We start from the raw sequence: 22995 nt of genomic DNA on the forward strand, positions 1-22995 counted from the left end.
ATTAATCCAGTTGTCTTTAGATAATTTGTATTTTCTAGCTTCTAATATAGTAAGAAAACACTGAAATCCTTGAACAGTACTATCACAGTTCCTGATGAAGAGAACAAAAATATGTTTTCAAACATAAATGCATGCACTGGCAATTTGCTTTGATTAGAAAACAAAAGTTTAATGGAAGACTTGAAAAGGATTAATTTTCTGGTTTTGTCATAGTTTTTTCCATTAAACAAAATACAGCTACAGAGAACACAGATTTAATTATCCAAACCATCCTAAAGAAAATGAAAAAGACTGATTAACAGGATTCATCACGTTGTGAAATTTTATTACCATACTAATCAAGACAGGCAGTTTGGAGAGCCCGTGACAATGCATAATACAAAAGCTGATAATGAATTATTTACAAAAAGCAGTTACCTGACAGAGAGAAGAGACCCAATTGGCAGTACTTCTTTTTTGTAAAGTTATGAGAACAGGGCTAGATAGAATCACGTGGGTCACTAATTTCACATAAGAAGCCAACTTCAGAAAGCTCCATAGCATGCTTACCACACACATACAACCAACCACCCCCGGGAATGACAGTTAGACACATCTCTTTTGTACAAAGTACCTAAGGTCACAAATCGGTGCACTTCACGAGGAAGGGAAAAATTGAACACATCATTGGCACCCCTACAACAAAGAATTTGTTAAATTAAACTTCCCAGATGATCTTGAGAAAAGCGTAGGGATGCTGACCTAAAAATCTGGCAAGTGGATTAAGAGTGAGCAAAATAACACAACCAAGCACTAGGGAAGTTTCTCAAGTAAACAGCAACACTTGCACATGCAGCTCAACATCCTTCGAGCCATGGCAAACATCCAGAGCTTCAGAGGAATGTGGGTGGGGGAAGAGGGGGAGGGTGAAACAAATAATCTGCATCAGGAGAGGATGTAAATAATTCTTCCAAGATTCTGGAGATAACTAGCATGTCATCCTGTTATTCAAGATTAAGAAGGAACAAAGTCCTGTTTCTATGATCACTGGTTTTGTGTAATTAGTATCATTAAATCTTTGTATTAAACTTTGCTTTCAACAAGACATGGTATGTTATTGTGGGGAAAACTGTTTACTTTTGCTGGAAGACTTGAAGAGGTAGGAGAGGAAGAAGAGAGATAAACGTGAGAAAAGCCGTGTGTCCATACAGAATGCAATGGTTATAGCAATTATGTTAAAATAAGCTACTGCCAACTTTAAACCAATCACTTCTTTCTTTCTTTCTTTTCTTTCTTATCTCTTTCTTTCTTTTTCTTTCTTTCTTTCTTTCTTCCTTCCTTCCCTTCCTTCTTTCTTACTTTTTAAATTTAATGGACGAACTGTTAGCCAAGAGAAGTCCAACTCTAAAGAACAAATAAATGATTAGTTAAAGGCTTCTTAAAAAAGCAAATACCTACCCCAAAAGAGTAACGAACATGAGGAGTTAACTGTTTAATTGTTTCTGTCCATACTTTCCTCTAAACCATTTACCACTGTGCAGTGTATTACTGCATATAACTATTCAAAACATTTCCAGTGAGATTCCTGTGCCTGCTAGTGAATGTTGCTAGAGGAATTCATTAAGTGAAAATCCAGGGTCATCCTCTATTCTGTTTTCTTAACATCCTGTGAACCATCTTTTTTCTCATTTTTAGAATTTTCTCTTTCTTGGAAATTAAACAGTATTTTCCCAAACTACTCTGGTCTGAAGATATCCTTGCTAGATGCCTGGTTTTACAAGCATTTATAATTGGTAGTGGTATAACAAAAATCATGGCGTAATGTGAAGAAGACACCATATTTAAGGAAACTGTTTCAAGCAGTACCTACACACTCTAATCAGGAAATGGCATAGAATAACTTTTATTTTCTTTGCTTTCTTTGTTCTCATAGTGCTCAAACACAAAAGAACAATGCTGGTTTGGTTCTGTTAAGTAGTTTACCACTGCAGTTAAGAATAATAAACACATACTATCTGTGTTCATTTAATCCTTTGAATTATGTAAACAAGCTTTCCAAGGGTAAATCTATTCTTTCTGACCAACTACTTAAAAATAGTAACTGTATGGTTAATCATTATAACCTGAGAAGTCAAGCTACTTGTTGCTACTAAAGACAAACACAATCTCAAATTTCATATTGTTTGACTATATTGTACTTAATTATTTAAAAATACTTTCAAATTAATTCTGCCTAAAAATTCATTCTTCCTTCTTCTGTAACTCAATCACTTTTATTCTGGCATCCAATAACCCACAGCAAACACTGTAAGTCCTCAGCTTTCAATGCCCTGCAGTGATTTCCTACTGTCAGATTGTGTTAAAGACGGAAGACATGTTCCTTCAGCTCAACTATTAGAAAGTTAAAGATGTTCTACGTGTTCTTGACCTCAGTAAGATCAGTGACATGTTCATCTAAACCAATCAGACACAACCGGAAAGGACCAGTTCCAAACACTACTGTTCGAGGCTCCATAGATGGTTTGCTCCCCTCTATTTAAAAAAAGGAAAACCAAAAAACAACCCTGACATGAACACATCTCTTGCTGCAGTCCTCAGTGACATGAAACCAGCTGAAGTGATTTGAAGCTATAATCCCAGTAATCTCATTCTCTCCCCATTGCTATAGGGGAGAATCCTTACAATTTCTGAACCTACTGATCTGTGATTCCTAAGAAACAAGTCATACTGCAAAGGGCAAGGCTTACCTCTGAAACACTGAAAAAAAGCTCTAGTTAGGTTCCTAGCTTCAAAAGAGTTCTTCAGATCTCTCTTGCTAACTCTTTCACAACTTTGAAAATTTAGCATCAAGTGAAGAAGCTGCTGTTTAACATGAACCAAAAAAAATCTTCAAAATTTGACAATTCTAGAATCCAGCCTTTTAGACTAAAGGCACAGAAAACCAGGTCTTACCAATGACGTGGAAAGTATACCCAAGTTGCCACATGACCATATACTCCTAGTCATTCTAGCACACACTGAAAGTGATTTAAAATTTCTTAACTTTTAAAATCCAGTATAAATTATTTGTCCCTCTCAGAGTTACAAGTATACATTCCAGAGCTTTTAAGAAACTAGGAATCTTTGGATCCATAGGCTTTAGATTTCAGATTAAGTGGGAAAACTTCTATCAGGTTGAATTAAGTTCCATGTTGTCTTCATCTCATAGAACCACCTACATCTTTCTAACTCAGGCCATTTTACAAATCCAGTCTTTCGTCTGGACATTTTGAAATATTTAGAAAAAGTAAAGAGTTAGAAGCTCTAGAAACCAAACTAAATGAACAGCATGAAGTGCTTCCAAAGTACTCCTAAAAAGTTAAAAAAAAAAAAAAAATCCTCCTACTTTGTTAAAATAGGATGTAGTAGAAAAAAGTAATTGCTGTAAACATTATTTTGGCCTTAGGATATTTGACATTTTGTGCTTTTTATGCAATCAAGAATCTATTCTATATTCTGAGTTCATAATAGATGCCACTGTTCAGACAAACACTGCCTACTGCAAGAATTGTAAATGTGCCAAAAACTCATGTTCAAGAAATGAAGTAGAGCTGTCAAGTTCAATATCCCCACTGCCAATTTTGCTTACTATAAGGTTTCTGTATTACAAAGACAACCAGCTAGACACATACACCAATATGCAGAACTGTAGATGGAATTTTTCATGAAGGTGGTGTCTCCAGAGGAAAAGATGTATTGTCAGTTCTTTGGCTTCTGTCTCCTGTATTTCAGCTATGCTACAAAATGTTGACAAAAGCATTAAAGCACAGCATTAAAAAAGTGGAAGTTTCTTCCTAATTCTGTTTTACAAATTGCTTTCCAGACCATGATTTTACCCAGTATTACAGACAAATTTATCAGCAGCTGTAATCCTGGAAAAAGCTGGATATCTTGACTAAAGCAGGGATAGTGATGGAAAGAGCACTGAGAAGGAGTTTGAAGGATATGTGCTCATAACTTATTCTTTACACAATGCAGACTTCGGGGAGGAGACATGTAATCTTGTTATTACAAGTAAGAAAAATGCTCCCAGCAGATCCTAAGCTGAATTTCAGAGCTGACGTGCAAAAATCTAACTTTAACTATTTTAAACACCATTTTCAGGTGTTAATCCTGTAATCCAAAAACATTCAGCTGGCAAGAACGCAGCTAGCAAAGGTTCTGCCATTAAAGCTTGTGGTTTTCAGAGTTGTTATTTAAATTGCAAGGTTTTCTGAAGAACTTTGCAAAGAACTAGGTTGTGTTGTGCTGTGCACTGCCTAAAGAATATACAAATCCCTGCTTTGAAACCAACCAAAAATATAAAAGACACAAGAAAATATAAATTCTGTTTTACAACTGGGAAAGTTGTATAAAGAGTGTAAAATATAGGGTACTTAAGAGATGTTAGGAATTCAAGACCTCAGCTTGATCCTGTGGCAGGATCTATGAACAAAATATCATGCTCTGAATGTAGAGTTGTATGGGGGCAGAAAGAAAAGTCTGGAGGTAAAAGGTTTTTAGGAGGCTCCAGTTCACAGCCCAAAGGAAAACACTAGTAAGATGCAGGTCCAACACCCTCCTTGCATTCTCACATTTCTCCATTCACCAGTGTTTAAGGGGTATGCAAAAGACAAGCAGCAATCTTTCTTCCTGTCTTGCTGTCGAAAGGGTTTCTCCCTCCTGACACAGAACTGGGCAATATACAGAATGATGTCTTGTTCATCAGACAGACAGATAAACATTTGAATTTGAGGATAAAATCTTAAATGTGATACCAGAGTTTAAGTTTATGAAAACAAACCAAAAAAAAATCTGCCTCTTTTCTTTGAGATGTAAATACATGTACTGTATTCCTTTTCACTTACATTATTTTCTTCTTTGAGGTTAACACTAATCCATTTCTTCTTTTTAACTACAGTCAACTTGTTTTGTTGCTTGTATTCTTTTCTAAATAGTCCATCTCAACCCTGTCTCCTTGTTGCAGGATATAGCACTCAAAGAGGTGAACCTTTGCCTCCTATCCCACTGGCCTAAAAACAACACAGTGAGATTTTTCTGCAAGTGACTCTCTCTTCTCAACCCCCCAAAAATCAAAGAACCAGTTCAAATGGAAAATTCAGCTTTCCCCTACTACACATGATACATAATGGTGTGTCTCACTCCATTCTCATTATTGAACACCGGCACACACGCAAAACATTGAACTCTGGCTCTTCAAGAACAACTTTAAATAGACAATTAACTAATATAACTATACAATACGAGCTAAATTTTCCCTTAAATTGGAAACTTACAAACCTGTTTGTTTCTGGTGTAGCATCCAGTAGGTCTATTCTGTAATTTGACTGTGCAAGAGCTATATCAAAATTTTTTTAGTCCATTTTTACTACATACTTGTCTTACTGTTATTCAAAATATTTTGCCTATACTTCAGCAACATTGCCAGTAAGTATAGTAATTTAAAAACTTGGTGCTGTCTTTGTGGTTAACTCTTAAATTTAGTTTAAAAATAACTAGGCACCTCTGTGCTCTAGGACGACCTTTTTTCTAGGACGAAAAATAAGAATTTAATCAGTTCCCTCACATTTGATTAGAGGAAAAAACACCCAAATTACACCAACAGTTTGGGATTCCTGCCTCCCCAGTAACTGCCTGCATAAGCATCCTTTCATTACATCTTCTTTATTAAGGGGGAAATAATGGCTGAGAAACTGTACACCACCTGAAGGAAGCAGCTTTGTTTGAAACACTGGCAGTAGCATCCTCCCAGGTCTCTCCAACTCTTCATCTCCATAACACTGCTCAATCACTGACATTTCTGTGATAAAATAATCTTTCAAATGCCAGTGTGCCCTTCAAAAATGTCTTTTATTTCTAACAATAAGAATTTAAAAAGAAAGGACATTTCATTTTCAATACACTTTACAAATTTGTTCCTTCTCCTAACCCTCTTCTTCCTCAGGTAGGGGAAGTATAATCACCGTAAGACAAGCACAGTCCTAAGATGGCTTAGCCAAAGGCCAAGGAGGCTTTGTGGTGTAGCTGGCAGTGAATTCAAGCCTCTATCATCTGTCATTTAATGGTAAATACCAGGACTTTATCTCTTCCTCTCTATATTAGCCTGCAGATTGCATTCAGCATTTTAATTTCATATAAATGTCATTCCTTCCTTCTCAGATCACACATTGTCATTTTTTTTTATAGAACTACTGGGTTTTTTTGATAGGTTTGATAGAACTACTGTTTTATTTTCTTGGACTCTTTCCTGGGGTAATTGCGAACCAGTCAGAGACATGTAAATTTATACTAATAAATTACTTACCTTATACAACAGGGCATATAGACTTCAAAGCAAAGTGGTAACCTATGGTGGATTAACATCCTTTGAATAAACACTGGTCTTGACTGCAATGAAGACAAAATCAGCAATAAATATACCTACTATAAAATACAGTTGTAGTAAGTAATAGATGCTATCACAAATAGATATGCCATCTGTAAACCTTTGAGTCCCGAAGACTGAATTAGAATCCACTATGTATAGAAACACAAACATGCCTTGTAAAGAACAGATGGAAAGAAGTAGCATATATTGAAATGCACTTTTATACATTCTATACTCCTATACCTTTATACACCCAAACAGTTCAGAGAACAAACCTGTAACAGGACAATCTACAGGAGACATCACTTTATAAGTAATCTATTTACGCATACCTGATCTATCCACAGCTGATTTCAATTTACATCTTATTGTATCTGACTTGGCAAAACCTATGGACGCTTAATCATGAAGCAAACTGGTTTCATAAGGCTCTCATGTTACACCATTACCTATCTTCAGAAAGTAACTTGAAAAAGAAAAGCAGATATCTTGTACAAACCAAATGGTAGATGAAAGGAACATGTCAAACCATTAAAAGTCAGTTCAGAAATTCAAAGATCTCAACTACAGTTCTCTCAGCTTCTTTAAAAACGTCTTGAAACAAAATGACAAAAACCAACTTATAGCAAAATCTATATATACTGCACTATTGCGTTCACACAGGTGAAATAACGAAAAATGTTTCTTTCTTCTACTTTTGCAGTATCACTGATGATGAACCGCTTGCAGTGATATTTTCAGAAATACTGTTCATGTCTGATGTGCAGAATTGAGCTGCAGTAAGATGTGTCAGCAGTAGCATGCTTCTCTTAGTGGCTGATTCTACTTGTTTCAACATATATTGCTTTCTTTCTAACAAAAAAAATTCATTTAAACAACATACTGAATTAATCACTCTAGACTGTTACAGCACACACAAAATCAGCTTTTTAATTCTCCCTGTTCTCGAGCCATTCTGAAACACAAATCCTAGACCCAGTGATATCTGGTCAGTTCTATCTGCTGCTAAACCCCACACCAATACCTTCCATCCAGTGCAGCCCCCATCCCCTTGTCTCCACTTTATCTTGAAAAAGCCTATGAATCAGATTAGCTCAGTTACCACCATTTTCCCTAAACCTAATTGCAGCTTGATCTCTGGCATGACCAGAGACTTGGGCAACAGAGCAGTAAAGAAAAAGGCAATGTGGTCTCAAACCAGCTCTTGCCTGAACTCTCAATTGTAGAGATCAACTGATTAAATCAGCTTTTCCTGCCCCACTTCCCAAACTAGATACCCAGCCTAGACTTAGCCTTGGCGAGGCAGTCTAGGTCAGCTCATTAGTTGCATTCAGTTTCTTCTCACTTGGACCTTTGTTTTTAAATCCAGTCCTTCAAAACTGACTTAGTTAACCACGTGGAGTTAACTAGAGTTCTTGGGCAATTTTCAGTATTATTTAACTTATAATTTCAAAGACACATTTTTATTCTACACTTTACAGAAGAAAAACTACAACAAACTAAAGCAGTGATTCATTACAAAGCCTCTATTGGCAATAATTGCCCACTTAGTATTGTGATGCAGTCTCCTCGCAGCCAGGAACTCTTACACATCTGTTCAGTTTTCAAGAATTGCAATTGCTCAACCGCAGGCCACAAATGTTGTACAAACTTCCACATGGAGCTTTACCATTTTACCTTTCATTTTACCTATGGACCCTTAAAAAACAAAACAAAACAAAACACACACACCCCCCCCCCACGAGTCTTTGATTAAAATTTGGATATTTTTTCTTTTGTTTAGCATTTGTTTCTCTCTCAAATTGAAGGTTTCATATCTGTGTCCTCCAGAGGTTAATTTTTTCTTTCTGTAATGACAACAACTGTAAGGACCCCTGAAAAACCCACTTGTTTTTCTTGTGCTCACAGCATACAGCAATTCATCAGCTATATTTATAGATTGCTGCATGTACATGATATTTAACAGTGTTAAATGCATGTATGTGGCCCAGAGCATCTGACTTTGCATGTTCAAAATCCATTCATCCATATGAATGATTTTTTTTCTTTTGGATATTTAATTCTAAATTGTTTGATCATTTTTCAAGTCCAAAAAACAATTTGATTTTCACAGGTGTATTTTTTTAAAGTAGTGGGAGTATGACTGCCAGTCAACACCACTCTTACAACACAAAATACACATAAAAACTTGAACAAAGTTACATTTGACAGGATGCAATGCTAAGTTATATTAAATGATCTTCTCTCCCTCAAAATCTAGGCTATATCACAATAAAAGGTAAAGAAAATCAGGTAACTGTGTGGAGGACTTTCAAAATAGTAAATTTGGGGGTTTATAGCTGGGTAAAACTCACTGACTGAAAACATAATTGCCCTCCTGTATCACAATCTGAAAAAAAGCATTCAAACATCTGATTCTAAGAACAGGCTTCCTCCATCCTGGCGAAAAAATTTAAAGTAATATCTTTGCTTACCTGCTTTGCTGTTTCCTGTTTTTCATGAATATTTGAAAATCCTGGATATTTTTACCATTTAAATGTACAATTGTCCCTTTCTCTGAACTGCAGGAAACTGATTTCCATCCAAGAACCTATGGACATTTGGAAAATATCTATTCATGCACATATAAGCCTGATGCAATAAATAGTATTTATATACTCATATACATTTTGCCAAACACTTAAAATTTTTCAACTCAAACTTTTTCAATGTATTTTAGATACTTAAAAATCTGTTTAGCAAATCCATAAGCAAATCCATAAGCAAAAATTGTAATAGCACCTGGTACTCTATACGAGTCAGTTATACTGGAGTTATCAAGCAGGTGAAAAACAGCCACTCCTCTTCCCCCTACACTGGAAGGAGCTAGGTCTCTTTTCGAAGCTGCCGAAGTCAAGACTCACCAGGGGATACAAGCCCACAGCACTCAACTTGGTGTCATCCACAAACTTGCTGAGGGTGCACTCAATCCCACTATGTCCCTGACAAAGAGGCTAAATAACACTGGTCCCAATACCAACCCCTGAGGCATGCCACTTGTCACTGGTCTCCACGCAGACATTGAGCCATTGACCGCAACTCTTTGAGTGCAACCATCCAGTCAATTCCTTATCCACCAAGTGTTCCACCTGTCAAATCCATCTTTCTCCATTTTAGAGACAAAAATGTTGTGCGGGACAGTATCAAATGCTTTGCACAAGTCCAAGTAGATGACGTCAGTCACTCTTCCCTTATCCATCAATGCTGTAACCCCATCAGAGAAGGCCATGACTGCAAAACTTACAAGAGGAATGAAACAAACCTCAACTTTCAGCTGCATGATCACAAGGACACCTTAATAACAGAGTATTAAATATAAGTATTTTGAAAATTATATTTCTGCAAAATTGCTTCCCCACTTGTAATAGATCCCTATTTTATTGTGTGGGATGGATTAAAGCCTTGCAGAGAGTAAAAGATAACAAAATAAATGCAAAAATATACCTTTCCATCCCCTCTTCTTTAACTGAAATTCATTCACTGAGTGTTGGATACAATTTGACCACAGGAACACGAAAAGCATCCTAAGGTTGGTTTCACAATATGCAAAAATATTTTGACTCCCACATTAATCCCAAGAGCTCTTTTCCAAAAAAAAAAAAAAAAACCCAACCCAAATCCAATACCAAAAAAACCCCAACAAACAAACAAAAATACAACAGTAGCTATGCCAGTAAGTAGCTATGCCAGTAGTACCTTTGTACTTGTACTTTTATTAACCACTGCAGTCAGATAATCATACCTGCTGCAATCTTAAAATGGTCATTACATGATGAAATATTTTGGATCATATGGAATGCTGACTAACAATCTACAAAACTATGGCTTTTTTTCTAAGTAGGTTGATGAACTATTGCATTTAATCATATTATGTGCCCACAGTGACCCTGTGATGTGTCAGCTTTCTTCTGTAGCTATGGTCACTATTTCAGAACATGTTCTATTATAGTTAAAATCCTGTAAGGATATTACAGGAGCCTGACAAGGCTCTAAATATACTCTTATAAAAAGCCTGGGGAGGAGCTACATACTTAGCCCTCTTCCATGTTTTCATGATCCAAGCTCTCGGGTTCACAAAGCCAGAATCTGTTCTGCACAGAAGTAAACACAGACCAGCACTGAAACTCTGCATGTAACTATCATCTAAGTCAAACTGATGTTTCATATGAAAACAGACACTTTGGCTTTGTATAGATAGAAGAGAGGTAAGCTTTCAAAAATACATCACATCAGCAGTAAAATCCAACATAGGCAGCAGTTAATTTCAAACCACTAGCATAAAGTACATATAAGGTGTTTAGCATATTTTTAAAAATACACCTGTTTTCCTCCTAGTATTGACATAGTCTCAATACAGTGTCAAATTATATCAAGGATAGAATCAGCTACAGAGGAATATTCCCTTTAAAACAAAACTAGCCCGTCCTTTACTGCACAGGTTCTTTCCTTCATCATTCTCATATAAACATTTCAAATTATTTTAATGAACTCTTGGGCTTTCCTCTGTATTTTCACCTTGTTGGAGGTTTGATGTTACATAAATGGCATAACTTATAGCTGTAATATTTTTCTTGGTAGTAAACCAGTTTGAAAGGGACCCAGTAAATACTCATTTTAACTGCACTCCAACATCCAGAATTCTTTATGTGTGATCTGACATGAAAACATGCAGTCTCCAAGACCAGGAAAAGGGTTGTTCCACAACCCAGAATGTTTCAGGGATCCTGTTAAAATATCAGTTCTCCTTCCTTTTCATCAGCAACCAATTAATAGCAGTATGCCAGTGCTAGACATATGGCAAGACTCTGGAATTACAGTTATTCATTACAGGTGAAGGTAGTTTTGATGCTATATAGGCCTCTCTTCATTTTCCCCAGACCACTGCTTTACAATTGCCATACTGAACAAAAGTTGTTCTAGGTAAAAATTTCTTCTGAAAGTTGAGGTTTAAGTTTAAGGAAATTAAAATTAAAATAAAAAGCACTGCCACAAAAAAAAGAGAAGAACCCTGTTACAATTTTTTGAAAAATATCCCAGATTCAATGCAAAAATTTAATTTACATCAACATGTTCAAATACTGCTCCATCACCTAAATTTCAGGAGGGAGGGAAATAAGGACATGGTGCAAGCTAATTTTAGTATTTTAAACCTGAGCGGAAATCCATGTGCCTCTCTTACAGAAATTTGATATATCAGAAATGTCCTTGCTACACTTTAAGAACAAAAGAAGAAAAAAAAATCACAAGCAGACCCCTACACCCCAAGAAATCTTAAAAATCTGGAGAGAAAACAAACAGTCAAACACCACCTACCCCTGCCAAAACCCTCTTAACAGCTTGCAGGTTTCACTAGTTAAACTAATTTCAGAATGGTCCACTTTGACCAGGTATGAAGTTTCAGATAATTACAGAAAAAAAAAAATTTGAGCCTGACAGAGTCAAATTTTTTTTACTTTAAATATAATTCAAATAAAGCTTTTAGAAAAAATAAGAATAGTTTCTAAAATTTCTGAAAGGTCTAGAAGTAAGCTTTTCCTAAGAAGAATTTTCTTCTGATGAGGAGACATTTCTTTAAAAAATGTTCAGCTATAGCTTTAAAATCCTTTCCCAAAATTGTCTTTTAGCAACATGTCTAATAATTTTGTGCAGTTCATATTCACATACGCAACTAGTAAGGTCATTTTCCCACTGGGTGCAATCGCTTTTATATTATCTACCTGAAATGTTAAGCACATCACTTTTCAGCTTGCTATCCACTGACTGCCGCAGGTCAGTCAGTCAAGGGAAGTGCAGAAACTACCGCCTGTCAGATGAATTCTGTTGTATTTCTCCCTCCGAACAGCAACCAAGCTGTTCCTGCTTCTTTCCCCTATGTGTCTTTTCTAGCAGGTAAAAACATTCTTCACTGTGTGGCTGTTCAGTGTGTAGTAGATTCCTCAGTTGTCGTAATAAGAAGATTAAGTTAGGCTTCCAAATTGTATTAAAAGTTAATGGCAGTCAAGTAACCCCTACACTCAACCTCCTTGAAAAAGCCAGCCACCAGATAATAAATCCTTTCTACACTACAACCTCACTGTGATTAACGCAGGCCAGATATGTTTAAAATTTGCCACTGAAGATGCATACGTTCTACAACCACACTGCTTCAAACTGTTTTAAATCAGGAAAATTGAATAAATAAAACAATGCAAAGATAAAGCCATTTCCTGGTCTTTGGTTCAAACCCCAAAACTACATAGTCCTCATTTCAGTATGCTCATTTACTTTTAAATGCAAAACATCATAACAATGTTATGACACTGTCGCCAAAAGTATCAGAGACTGAATACGGAAGGGAGAGGAAAGAAACACTTTTCTAATAAAAATATGAATACAGCACAAGCTTTTAGGTTAAAAGAAAAACAGAGTTCTTTCCTGTCTGCGTGCAACGTCTATTTGTTCTGTATCTTAGTTTTGCTTACTATAAATTAAGCACAGTTTATGTAGGGCATAATTCATATTCAAAATCACCCATTAAAAGATCTTCTCTCTACCCTCTGTAATTGAATGCTAAGGTAATGAGGGCAAGTAGCTTTCAAATGTAGAAGGGATCTTTTTTTAATGACTTCTACCTTTGCCCCACATATGCATATACAGGTGTATAGGTGCTAGACTGTAATAACAGCTTATTCTTGTAAGGGACTACAGGATAAGTGTACATTTTCTTAGTAAATGAAAATGCTTAAGCGTTTATCAACTATGCAATATGAAAATATGGAATTTAAAAAACAAAGAGAGAGCTTGCTTAGTCATAAAATGAACTTCAGTAGGAACCTAAATACCAACATAAATATTCCAATGAAAGCCAAAGGTTCTGACCTATCTAGCAACTGCTCTTTAATCTTCTGAAATACTCCTTCATAAAGACTAAGCAAAGGTTGGTTAGTATATCATAGAATTTAACCCTAAACAGGACAATTTCTACAAAAACATGTTTGTAGACAGGTCATTAAATATAATGCTGACTCATAGCTGAAGAGCATCTTTTAAAAAAAAGGAAAAAAGGTTATATTTAAAGTTTGAAGATGACTCACCTCCAGGATAAACACCACCTTCAATTAATCATTGCAGTACAGCACAGAAGCTTGTAGGTACTTCAGTTAAACTCCAAGTGGATTTCAAGAGTTTACCTCTTGACAGCAGTCTTCCACTAAACAGAATTTGAAAAGCCACTGCACAAATTGCAGGTGAAGCATTATGCTTCAGTGACAGTGCTCATAATAAGCCTTTGGATGCAATATCCAGTGCCATTATTTGTGAGTTAAAGGTTAGAAGTAAAAGGCAATGGGGGAGAACATACCAAACGTAGAGGTCTTGTTGCCTTTCTAAGGTCTGTTCAGACACAGCCTCCAAATCTGCAAACACCTAAGTTGATTCATATGACTGATTTCCTAGGTTCACTGGGATCACTTACAACTGCAGTTACAAACACAAAACATACACACATTTTAGCAGGAGCACGGCTGTAGCAAGAGGATTCAGAAAGCCAGGGAGAAGTAAGGGGGGAAGACAAAAATATTTGGAAATTAATTTCTGTCTTTTACATTGGCACACCTTTACTTCTTTGAGAGATTTTGCAAAGGGAGCTTTTTCTCATTGAAACATACAGATGTTTAAAATGTCAGATATCAAAAAGAGAATTTTCTAATTAAACTTCAGAGAAAAATTAAACTGTTTTCACTTCAAAATGGTCCCATGTACCACTCTCTGCACCAGTCTACCATAGTACATTGCCATGAAATTACTGACACTGCCTATTACAATTAAGCAGTTATTCTTTCTTGAAAAAAGTTTTACAAATGTACCATTTTTCCAAACATTAGTTAAGCAAAATGATCACTGAGACATTCAGCTCCAATCTTTTCTGCCTTCTTAATTCTCCAGCCAACTGAAAAATTTCAAACACTTAAATATCAAATTTTCTGAAATTGAAAAGAAAGCTTGAAATGTCATTCATCTGTTAAAAAAATCTTCCGTTCTTCATTTCCCTGTCCCTACCACGACATAGCTCAGCCAAGCCCATGGCAAAAAGGAAGGAGTGTTTTCCAGTGCAGCAGTTGGTCAGTCATTTCTTTGGGAGTTAGCATAAGTCAGGATGAACCTAGGTACCCTCTATTTCCTCTAAAAAACACTGAGACAAAGAAAAGAAAAGAAAAGAAAACACGCAGCCACACAGGACTAGTTTTTGGCTATTATCTTACATAGTAGTGTCACTCATATATGAAGTCTTTCCTTCATATCAACTCTTCACAGAATCAAAAAACATGTGCAGCCCAAAGATAAACTGGTTTCTGCAGCCCACCTGAGCTACACAGAGAGTCGCAGTATTATTACAACTATGTCAAAATCCACAGGCAGGTCTCTCCTTTCAATGCAATACATATGTCTGTTTAATCCGTCAAAACAAAACTAAATGAAACAATTACTGGCAGTTTTGTATAAATCCACTCTTCCATTATTAAATGCCTCATTGAAAGAACTAACATATATAGGGTCAGTTTAAAAAAATATATTTGTACAGATGAAAATTCTGGAAACACTTGGTTAAGTCAAAAGTAACAGTATCAAACAACACTCCACAAGCCATATCTGGGACTGATGTAATGCAGTCATTATTTATGGCACCTAGCCACATAGGACTATGAACAAACTGAAGCACGGATGCAAGAATAGGGTTTGTTTAATTCCTCTGATGGATATTATTGGCTGAGATGGGACAATTCTGCTAGATCACTCACTCCATTCCCACACCAGTCCCGAACTGGCGTGTAAGCAGCACATACAATACTGCTCTTGTCCACTCAGTAGAACAACGTGCTTAAAGAACCAGGCTTTCTGTTATCCAGCAGAACTCATTGTTGTAATCTCATTTCCTCTATATGTTCATTCCAAATTATGCAATTTCTTTTTTTCTTTCCTTTGTTTTTTTCTCCTATTTGTAGAAAATATAACTGCGTGTCAAACAACACTAGTGATCTATTCATCCCATAATTTATTCCAAGGTACCTACTGCAGCTCCACTTAATGTATTTCCCAAAGGCCTTGAATTGTCTTTTTTCTTTCCATTTCTCCCCCTCTTGGTAAGTTTCCTTGCAAATACATATTCAACAATTATGCTGACTGCACATTTCTCTCAAAAGGCATACAAAAGACATACCCTTAAGACTGAGAAGGGTCTAAAGAGTTTAATTAAATTTAATAGGGGCGTGACTCAGATGCACATGGCATTATTCACCAAGTCTTGTAAATGACATGTTACACTGCTATTACATTGCTTACTAAAACAGAAATGCCTTGTTTGCAGCTGAGACACAACTGCATTTTTAGGGTGCAAAGGGCCTTAAGGTCCACAATGGTAACATTGAGCTGTTATGGGAAGATTTAAAATCCAGGAACAGAAGCATACAGGGAATACTGTGGTTGCTAAATCCAGCTAATGACTTGCTAGTCTACTCACCATACATCATCCCATTAGCAGACTTCATCATGTTTGATCATCTTTTTGATCACAGGCAAGGCATACTGTATTACATTTTGTAGGAAAAAAAGATTTAGAAGACATCGGAGAGTAAAAGTATTGAAGTATGGATTGCAGTGAAAGAGGACTAAAAGCATACCAGGGCTCTTTTTTTTTTTTTTTTTTTTTTTTTTCCCTCATGTTAAGTGACCTCAAAATCTAAGGAAAAGATTCAATTTCTAACCAAGATTTTCAAAACTCCTAGTACAAAACACATACTTATCCAAGAGACACACAAAATTCCTTAATCCTTGGGACACCTAGCAGCAATGATTTACATCCTCTGATGTTTCCATAAAGCTGTAGCAGTGCCCACTTCATGCACCCCATATGAACTTCTACACCAAGAACAGAGATGCATTTTACTGCACAGGTTACGTTTTTGTTAAGAGAAGTAATTTACAGGGACATGAGACTGGAACATGATACTAGTAATCTAATCTAGATTATCAAAAATTATACCTCCACTGTTTGAAGGATATGTTCATCAATCAATCCTGCCATCACTCATTAATGATAAGATAACAGAGTATTTCATATCTGTACCTAACTGTACATTTGGTTGCATTATCAACCCAATTATTGCTTGAAATACCCACAAACAGGGCAATATTTTTAACTCTGTGACATTTGGCATATAGATGTAAAAGAGGAATGAGATAAAATTTTAAATCAGATAGATGTCATGAAAGTATAGTTTGATTCACTCTTTTCTCTTGAGCTTAAGGAGGCAAAAGCTATTACAGAAGAGTTGTGTATTGGAGTCACACAAGAGAGCAACAACTAATATTGTCAGATGTCATATAACAGAAGCTGTACAATCAGGCCAGTGCTAAAATATTCCCATTCCCTGTGTTTATCTCTTGACCTGTTGTAGCTCTTGTTTCGTCTGCATTTGGATGTCACAAATCCTTCATCCACCCCACCTTTGCACAGTATGTCCAGATGAAAACATGACTGTAGGATCCAGATGTAATATCAGTTTGTGAATAATCTGACTTTGCCTGGTGCAACAAGAGAAAAGGAAGTACAGCTTCTTCACTGACATATGCACATATTCACATATGGCCTGTGAAAACATGTGAAAATGCTGACGGCCTAGATCTTTAGTGAGCTGCAGGCTATGAATGCTCAGAAACCTGTAACTTAAGCAAATTTAGTCTCACATTCACAATTTTAGCAACAGACATCTCCAGTGCAAAGCCTTCCTCTTGCTAAATTTTCAACACTTCTTCACAAAGAAACTAAGGGGTCTTAAGGCTTTCATGAAAGAAAGGTCATTAGAACTGCTTTAAGTTACATTTTTCCCCATCCACCTGAATTCTCAGAAATGGCTCTACGATTTTGCATGAAACTTTCCTAAAAACATTTGGTTAAAGTCAGGTGCCCACCACAGGAAAAAGCTAGCCCAAAGTCTTCCCCTCATCAAATTTTTAAGTAAACAGCAGCTCTGCAGAAAAGGATGGGGCAGGGGCAGGGCTGGTAGACAAAAAGTTGACCATGAGCCAGCAGTGTTGCCTTGTGGTAAAGAAGGCAAATGGTATCCTGGGCTACAGTAGACATAGTACTGCCCGGAGGTCGAGGGAGCTGATCCTTCTGCTCTACTCAGCACTGATGAAGCCACACCTGGAGTCCTGTGTCCAGCTCTGGGCTCCCAAGTACAAGGGAGAGATGGACATACCATAGAGAGTCCAACAAAGGGCCACAAAGATGATGAGGAGACTGGATCATCTCTCTTATGAGGAAAGGCTGAGAAGGACTGTTCAGCCTGGAGAAAAGCAGGCTTAGGGGGATCTTACTACTGTACAGAAATATCTGAAGTGAGAGCACAGTGAAGATGGAGCCAGGCTCTTTTCAGTGGTGCCCAGCAACAGGACAAGAGGCAAAGGCTGTAGACTGACACACGGGAGGTTCCCTCTGAACATCAGGAAACACTCTTTTACTGTGGGGGTGACTGAGCACTGGCACAGGTTGCCCAGAGAAATGGTGGAGTCTCCATCCCTGAAGATATTCAAAAGCCATCTGGACATAGTCATGGGCCACTGGCTCTGGGTGACCCTGACTGAGCAGGGGGATTGGACAAGATGATCTCCAGAGGTCCCTGCCAACCTCAACCAGTCTGTGATCCTGTGTTTCTAATTAGAAGGGGAGAGGGAGTCTTATTATTTGAAACAATGGGAACTTCAATGATATGACAGATGGTGATGTAAAAAGAATATACCTTCCTGTGTCTTCATGCCTTCAGCTGACAATATAAACAAGAACCCATTTTATGTACTACAAAGCTCAAAAGACAGCTCCAGTCATTAAAGTAACAGAAGTTTATGTAAGCCTTCTACGACAAGGTGAATTTCTTTGAGTCTGCTCAACTTTAACATTACCAGCCATAATTATGTTCATTGATGTAATTTTGGTCGTAATACTACCAATATCCACAAGAAACACACTACAAAATTATTTTGATGTGTACAAACTGCTTTCAATGATTCTATATGGAACAAGCAGGGGCATGCTGATATTTCAGTGCTGGCTTGACTAGTTGAACTATATAAATTTACTATTTGTATTCTAATATTTTGTCCTCATCTCATTTTTTTCCTACAGTCTCATCTAAGCTGCTTCCAGACTTAAGTATTTTGACCTTCTAACTGTAACATGGCCTGTTTTTCAAATGTAGGGATTGTGAGTGTATTCCTGTTTTCAGTAGCTTTGACCGGCCTTGTTTCTGACTTCATTCAATAGAAGAGAAAGTTATAGTCTTCTCTGGACAGTGGAACAAAACTCGGTGGATTTTTACTTGGTAAGTATTTTGTTGGAGAAAAGATAAAGGTAGATGCTTAATATAATTTACTATTATGTCACTACATGCAAGTATTTTAGAAGGATGCCTTCTTCTCCATAAGAACTATTTCTTAACACACAAAATACACCCACTTCACTCCCTCCCACCCTGTAATACATGTCATGGATATAAAAAAGGGAACATTGTAACAACCACACTATTTAAACATAAAAACAAACATGAGGCACAAAAAGTCTAGGAGTACAATGAAAATTCAATTTACCAATGGTCTACATTTCCCTATACCCCTTCCAGACCAAAACCTGCTCATATCCAGTCAGCCCATAAAACACATTTGAAAATGCCTGCACTTACCCATGAAGCTCACACATGAGGTCTTCAGCAGAGCTAAAAGCTTAGTCTACTACAATAACTATTGTGTCACAATGAAATTAAAAAAGCCAATTTAGTTTTTTTTCGTTGGGATATCTACTGTAATCTCTTCCACATTTTTAAAATTTGCCACAGCAAGTATATAAAAAAAAAAAAATCACTGTGAGAAGAATCACTCTAAAGAAGAGAAGTTCCACTAAAACTCAATATCTATTGGTTTATAGACCTAAAGGAGGACAAAACTATAAAAAATCGTGATAGCCATTCTTTGTCAAAAATATGCAAAAAGAATAGGAAATTGAAATTCCACAGGAACACCGAACTGAGGATGCAGTAGGAATGCATGTCATCCCCAGCACACTAGTACTTAATTCCAAAATACAGCTTGAAAATAGAGTTCGGACCTATAATTATTAATAGATCCTATTAACTACTAATTAAAAGACCCAAGGCCTAGTTCCTGAAGGACTTATAAAATAATAATAACAACACCCAATTTGAAGATTCAGTTTACTTCTCCTTCCAAAAAAATACAAATGTTTTGTATGCTCCTTTTTATCATAATATGGTATGGCAATATCATCCAAATCCTAAATTCATGGTCATACTTACTACATGAGAACAATCATTTTTCATCTTAATTTAATCTAAAATTTAGATTAATACAATGCAGCATCACAGAATTACAGTCATTTTTAATATCTTCTTTGTGATGCATGCACATACCTGTGACTGCTTAGTAAAGCATAACTTTAATCCCCACTTATTCCACTATCTCGCATTACAAATGCTAGAAAAACAACAGCAGGCTTCCCGGGCTGATTATGTTCTTGGCCCTAGGAAATGCTGTCCCTGAGGACAACTGATTTTATTCACAATATCACTGTGTAAATTTGAGACTAGAGGCAGGAGGCAGCGCCAAACTGCTATTTCAAGAGTAACACTATCTCAGTAACTGTAAAATGAAATTCATGTAACTAACTACCCAAAGGAAACTAAACTGCCTGTCTGTTCCAGCTCCCAGGCCACTGCACTGCATCTCATTCACTCCACACTTTTTCAAAGTAAGCCTGAATATTCTGTATTTGCATGTAAAAAAGAAGTAAGGAGCTATTTTAATTCCCCACAAAGAGGAGCTGCTTGCAAGAAAGAGGGCAAGCAGGTGCACAGGGACAGGATAAGCAGGGACGGAGCTGAGTGCCAGGGGAGATCAGCTCAATCTCTGTTTTGGGAACAGAGTTGGTGTCAGGGTTAAAGGATGTGGCAGATGAGGTTTCCACTGCAGACCACTGCTATTATGGCTCTAGTGGCCTTTATCAGAAACAGATACCAGATCCCATTATACATTGGCCTCTATGGGACAATCTGTGCATTCCTGAGGCACATCAGTGCTACCAATGCACCCTGTCGCGTTTCGTCAGCAACTTTTCCGGTGACGCAGTCATGATCCAGTCCTGACCACAAGCCTGCAGCCGTAGGTTGGCATCACACCTCATCGTCCACAGCCCCCCACTGTGCTTTTGAATCATCTCCTTCGCATGGGATCCAGTGGTAGTGCAACAGAAGGCAAAGTTTCTCTATCAAAATTAAGAACTTTAGTCAGATCACTAGGCTAACCTGCTCATGGATGTACAGTTACCACTGAGGTTCAAGGGAGGAGAAAATACATGGTCAGGAGCACAGGAGGAGACGTGAAATGTCCCATTCAGCAGCAGCTTGAAGTTATACGGAGAATAATGTTTCTAAGTTTACTTCAAGTGACCCTGTACTTTTTTTTAATTAAGTTGGGCTTTTTTTCCTTGAGAGGGTTAAGTTAAGCTAATGCCCTAAACACAAAAAGATCGTCATCTTTACTGCAAATGTGCTATTACTTATTTAAAACTCAGCTTCAAAATTTAAGAACAAAAACAAATGGGAATGATTTAGGAGAGCCATGTTCACACTTGCTTTTCTTTAGGGCACATACAAAGCTGAAAGTGAGTTCATTTATTGTCTCCAGAGGGCTGGCTGGGGCATCATCAGAGAGGCTATTTTTCTTTTTTTCTTTTTTTCTTTCCTTCTTTTTTTCTTTTTCTTGCCTTTGCTAGAGTCTGAAATAAAAGCTGGGCAATGGCAAATTGATGACTAAGCAAAGCAAACTACCTGTAGAGCATGTTCGAGGATGTAAATTACACCCAAGGGAAATGCAGTGACATGGCCCAGCTCTGCGCTCTGCTTTCAAAACGACATATCCGTCCGAGAAACGCAGGCGGGGGACTCCCAAACTTGCTCTGCATGTTGGAGAGTATCTTCCCCCACCGAAGGAGGCTGAGAACCTCACCACCACCACCACCCCCCCAACACCCGGCAAAGCTCGGCAGTATCGTAACTCTTGTAATAACGACCCTCCCATCCTCCCTTCCAGAGAGCTGTAAAACCAGCCTGGCGCAGACTCCCGCCGACGTCCGCTCGGCAAACACAGCTGCAGGCAGAGCCTCCCGCCAGCCCCCCGTGCAGGGCAGGGGCTGCGGGCAGCCGCGGCAGCTACCTGTCGGCTGAGGAGGAGCCCCGCCGCCGGCCGGGGCAGCGCTCCCCCAGCCCGGGGACGGGAGCATCCCGGCGCCCGCAGGTGCGGAGCGCGCCGCCGCGCCCCGCGGAGGTCCCGCCGCCGCGCCCCCCCGCCCTTCCCCCGGAGCAGGGGAGCCCCGGCCCGGCGCTGCCCACCCCCCCTTCCCCCGGGGCGAGCCGCCGGACCCCCTTACCTGCGCGGCGGCGAGGAGCCCCAGGGCGAGGGCGAGCAGGGAGGCGGCAGTGCCCCGGCGCTGCCCCGCCGCCGCGGCCATCCTGCTCCCGCGGCGCTCCGGCGTGGCGCACCGGCGGCCGCTCGCTCCGCCGCTCCGCGCCCGCCTCGCGGCCGCCCCTGCGCGCCTCTGCGAGCGGCGCGGGGTGCGCGGCGCCTCCGGGCCCCGCAGGGCAGGGAGGTGCGCGGGGGCGCGGCCCCCCGCTGCCGGGCGGCGGGGAGGGAGGCGGAGAGCCGCCGCCGCCGCCGGTCCGCCCCGCCGCCGCCTCCCCCGCCTCCCCCGGGGATCCCCCGGGGCTCGGACGGAGCGGACACCGGGGAGGGTGCGCGGCGCGCAGGCGGGCGTGGGGCGTGCGCGGACGGGCGCACGGGCAGGCTCGGGGTGCGCGGGGACGGGGCGCCCGAGCGAGGGCAAAGCGCACGGGCAGGGACGGAGCGTGCGGGCAGCGGTGGGGCGCACAGAGAGGGACGGGGTGCGGGCGAGGGTCGGGTGTGTGGGGAGGGATGGGGCGCGCAGGCAGGCAGAGGGCGTGCGGGCAGCGGTGGGCCCCGTGGGGTGAGGGCCCGTCAGGATGGGGCACGCGGGGAGGGATGGCTGAAGCAGGAACAGGGCACATGGGCAAGGGTGGGAGGCGGTGGCCAGCGCAAGGCAGGCAGGCGCAGCCAGTCGTGCAGGCGCAGGGTGTGCAGATCCAGGGATGGGCTCCCTCCTGCCCTGGTGCACTGGTCTGCTTCCTTTGATGTGCTTGCCTAGTAAAGCTTTGAGCGTTTCTAGGACACATAAGCTGAAATGCTGTTGCCTGTAACGCTTGCTGCTCCCGTCTGTCTGGAGGTAAAGGCTGCAGGTGCTTGGCCTGGGGAGCAAAGCCCCTTCATACGCCTCTCTTAGCTGCCTTCAAGCCTTCACTTAAACTTGTTGGCTAGTATCTGCAACTCCAGTGTCTGCTAATAGAACAGTCAAAATGCAAGCTGTGGCAATCAGATGAGAACATCAACCTGGCCAAATTTGTGTTGGCCGCTTGTGAAAGGTTCGTGGCAGCTCCTATAAGTCTCTTGCAAAA

General features: G+C 39.4%; 1 protein-coding gene across 2 annotated transcripts in view; it reads right to left on the reverse strand.

Moving 5' to 3' along the window:
* The window catches only part of ADAMTSL1 (ADAMTS like 1), a 489531-nt gene extending 467530 nt beyond the window's left edge, over positions 1 to 22001 (reverse strand). For both annotated transcript variants that reach the window (XM_030004255.2, XM_030004254.2), the window contains exon 1: positions 21897 to 22001. In XM_030004255.2, the coding sequence (XP_029860115.1) occupies positions 21897 to 21977 (81 nt within the window). In that variant the 5' untranslated portion in view covers positions 21978 to 22001. The remainder of the gene's footprint in view (positions 1 to 21896) is intronic.
* Between the last annotated feature and the right edge of the window lie 994 nt (positions 22002 to 22995).

The sequence above is a fragment of the Aquila chrysaetos genome, chromosome Z (genome assembly GCF_900496995.4).
Source record: "Aquila chrysaetos chrysaetos chromosome Z, bAquChr1.4, whole genome shotgun sequence".
NCBI lineage: Eukaryota > Metazoa > Chordata > Aves > Accipitriformes > Accipitridae > Aquila > Aquila chrysaetos.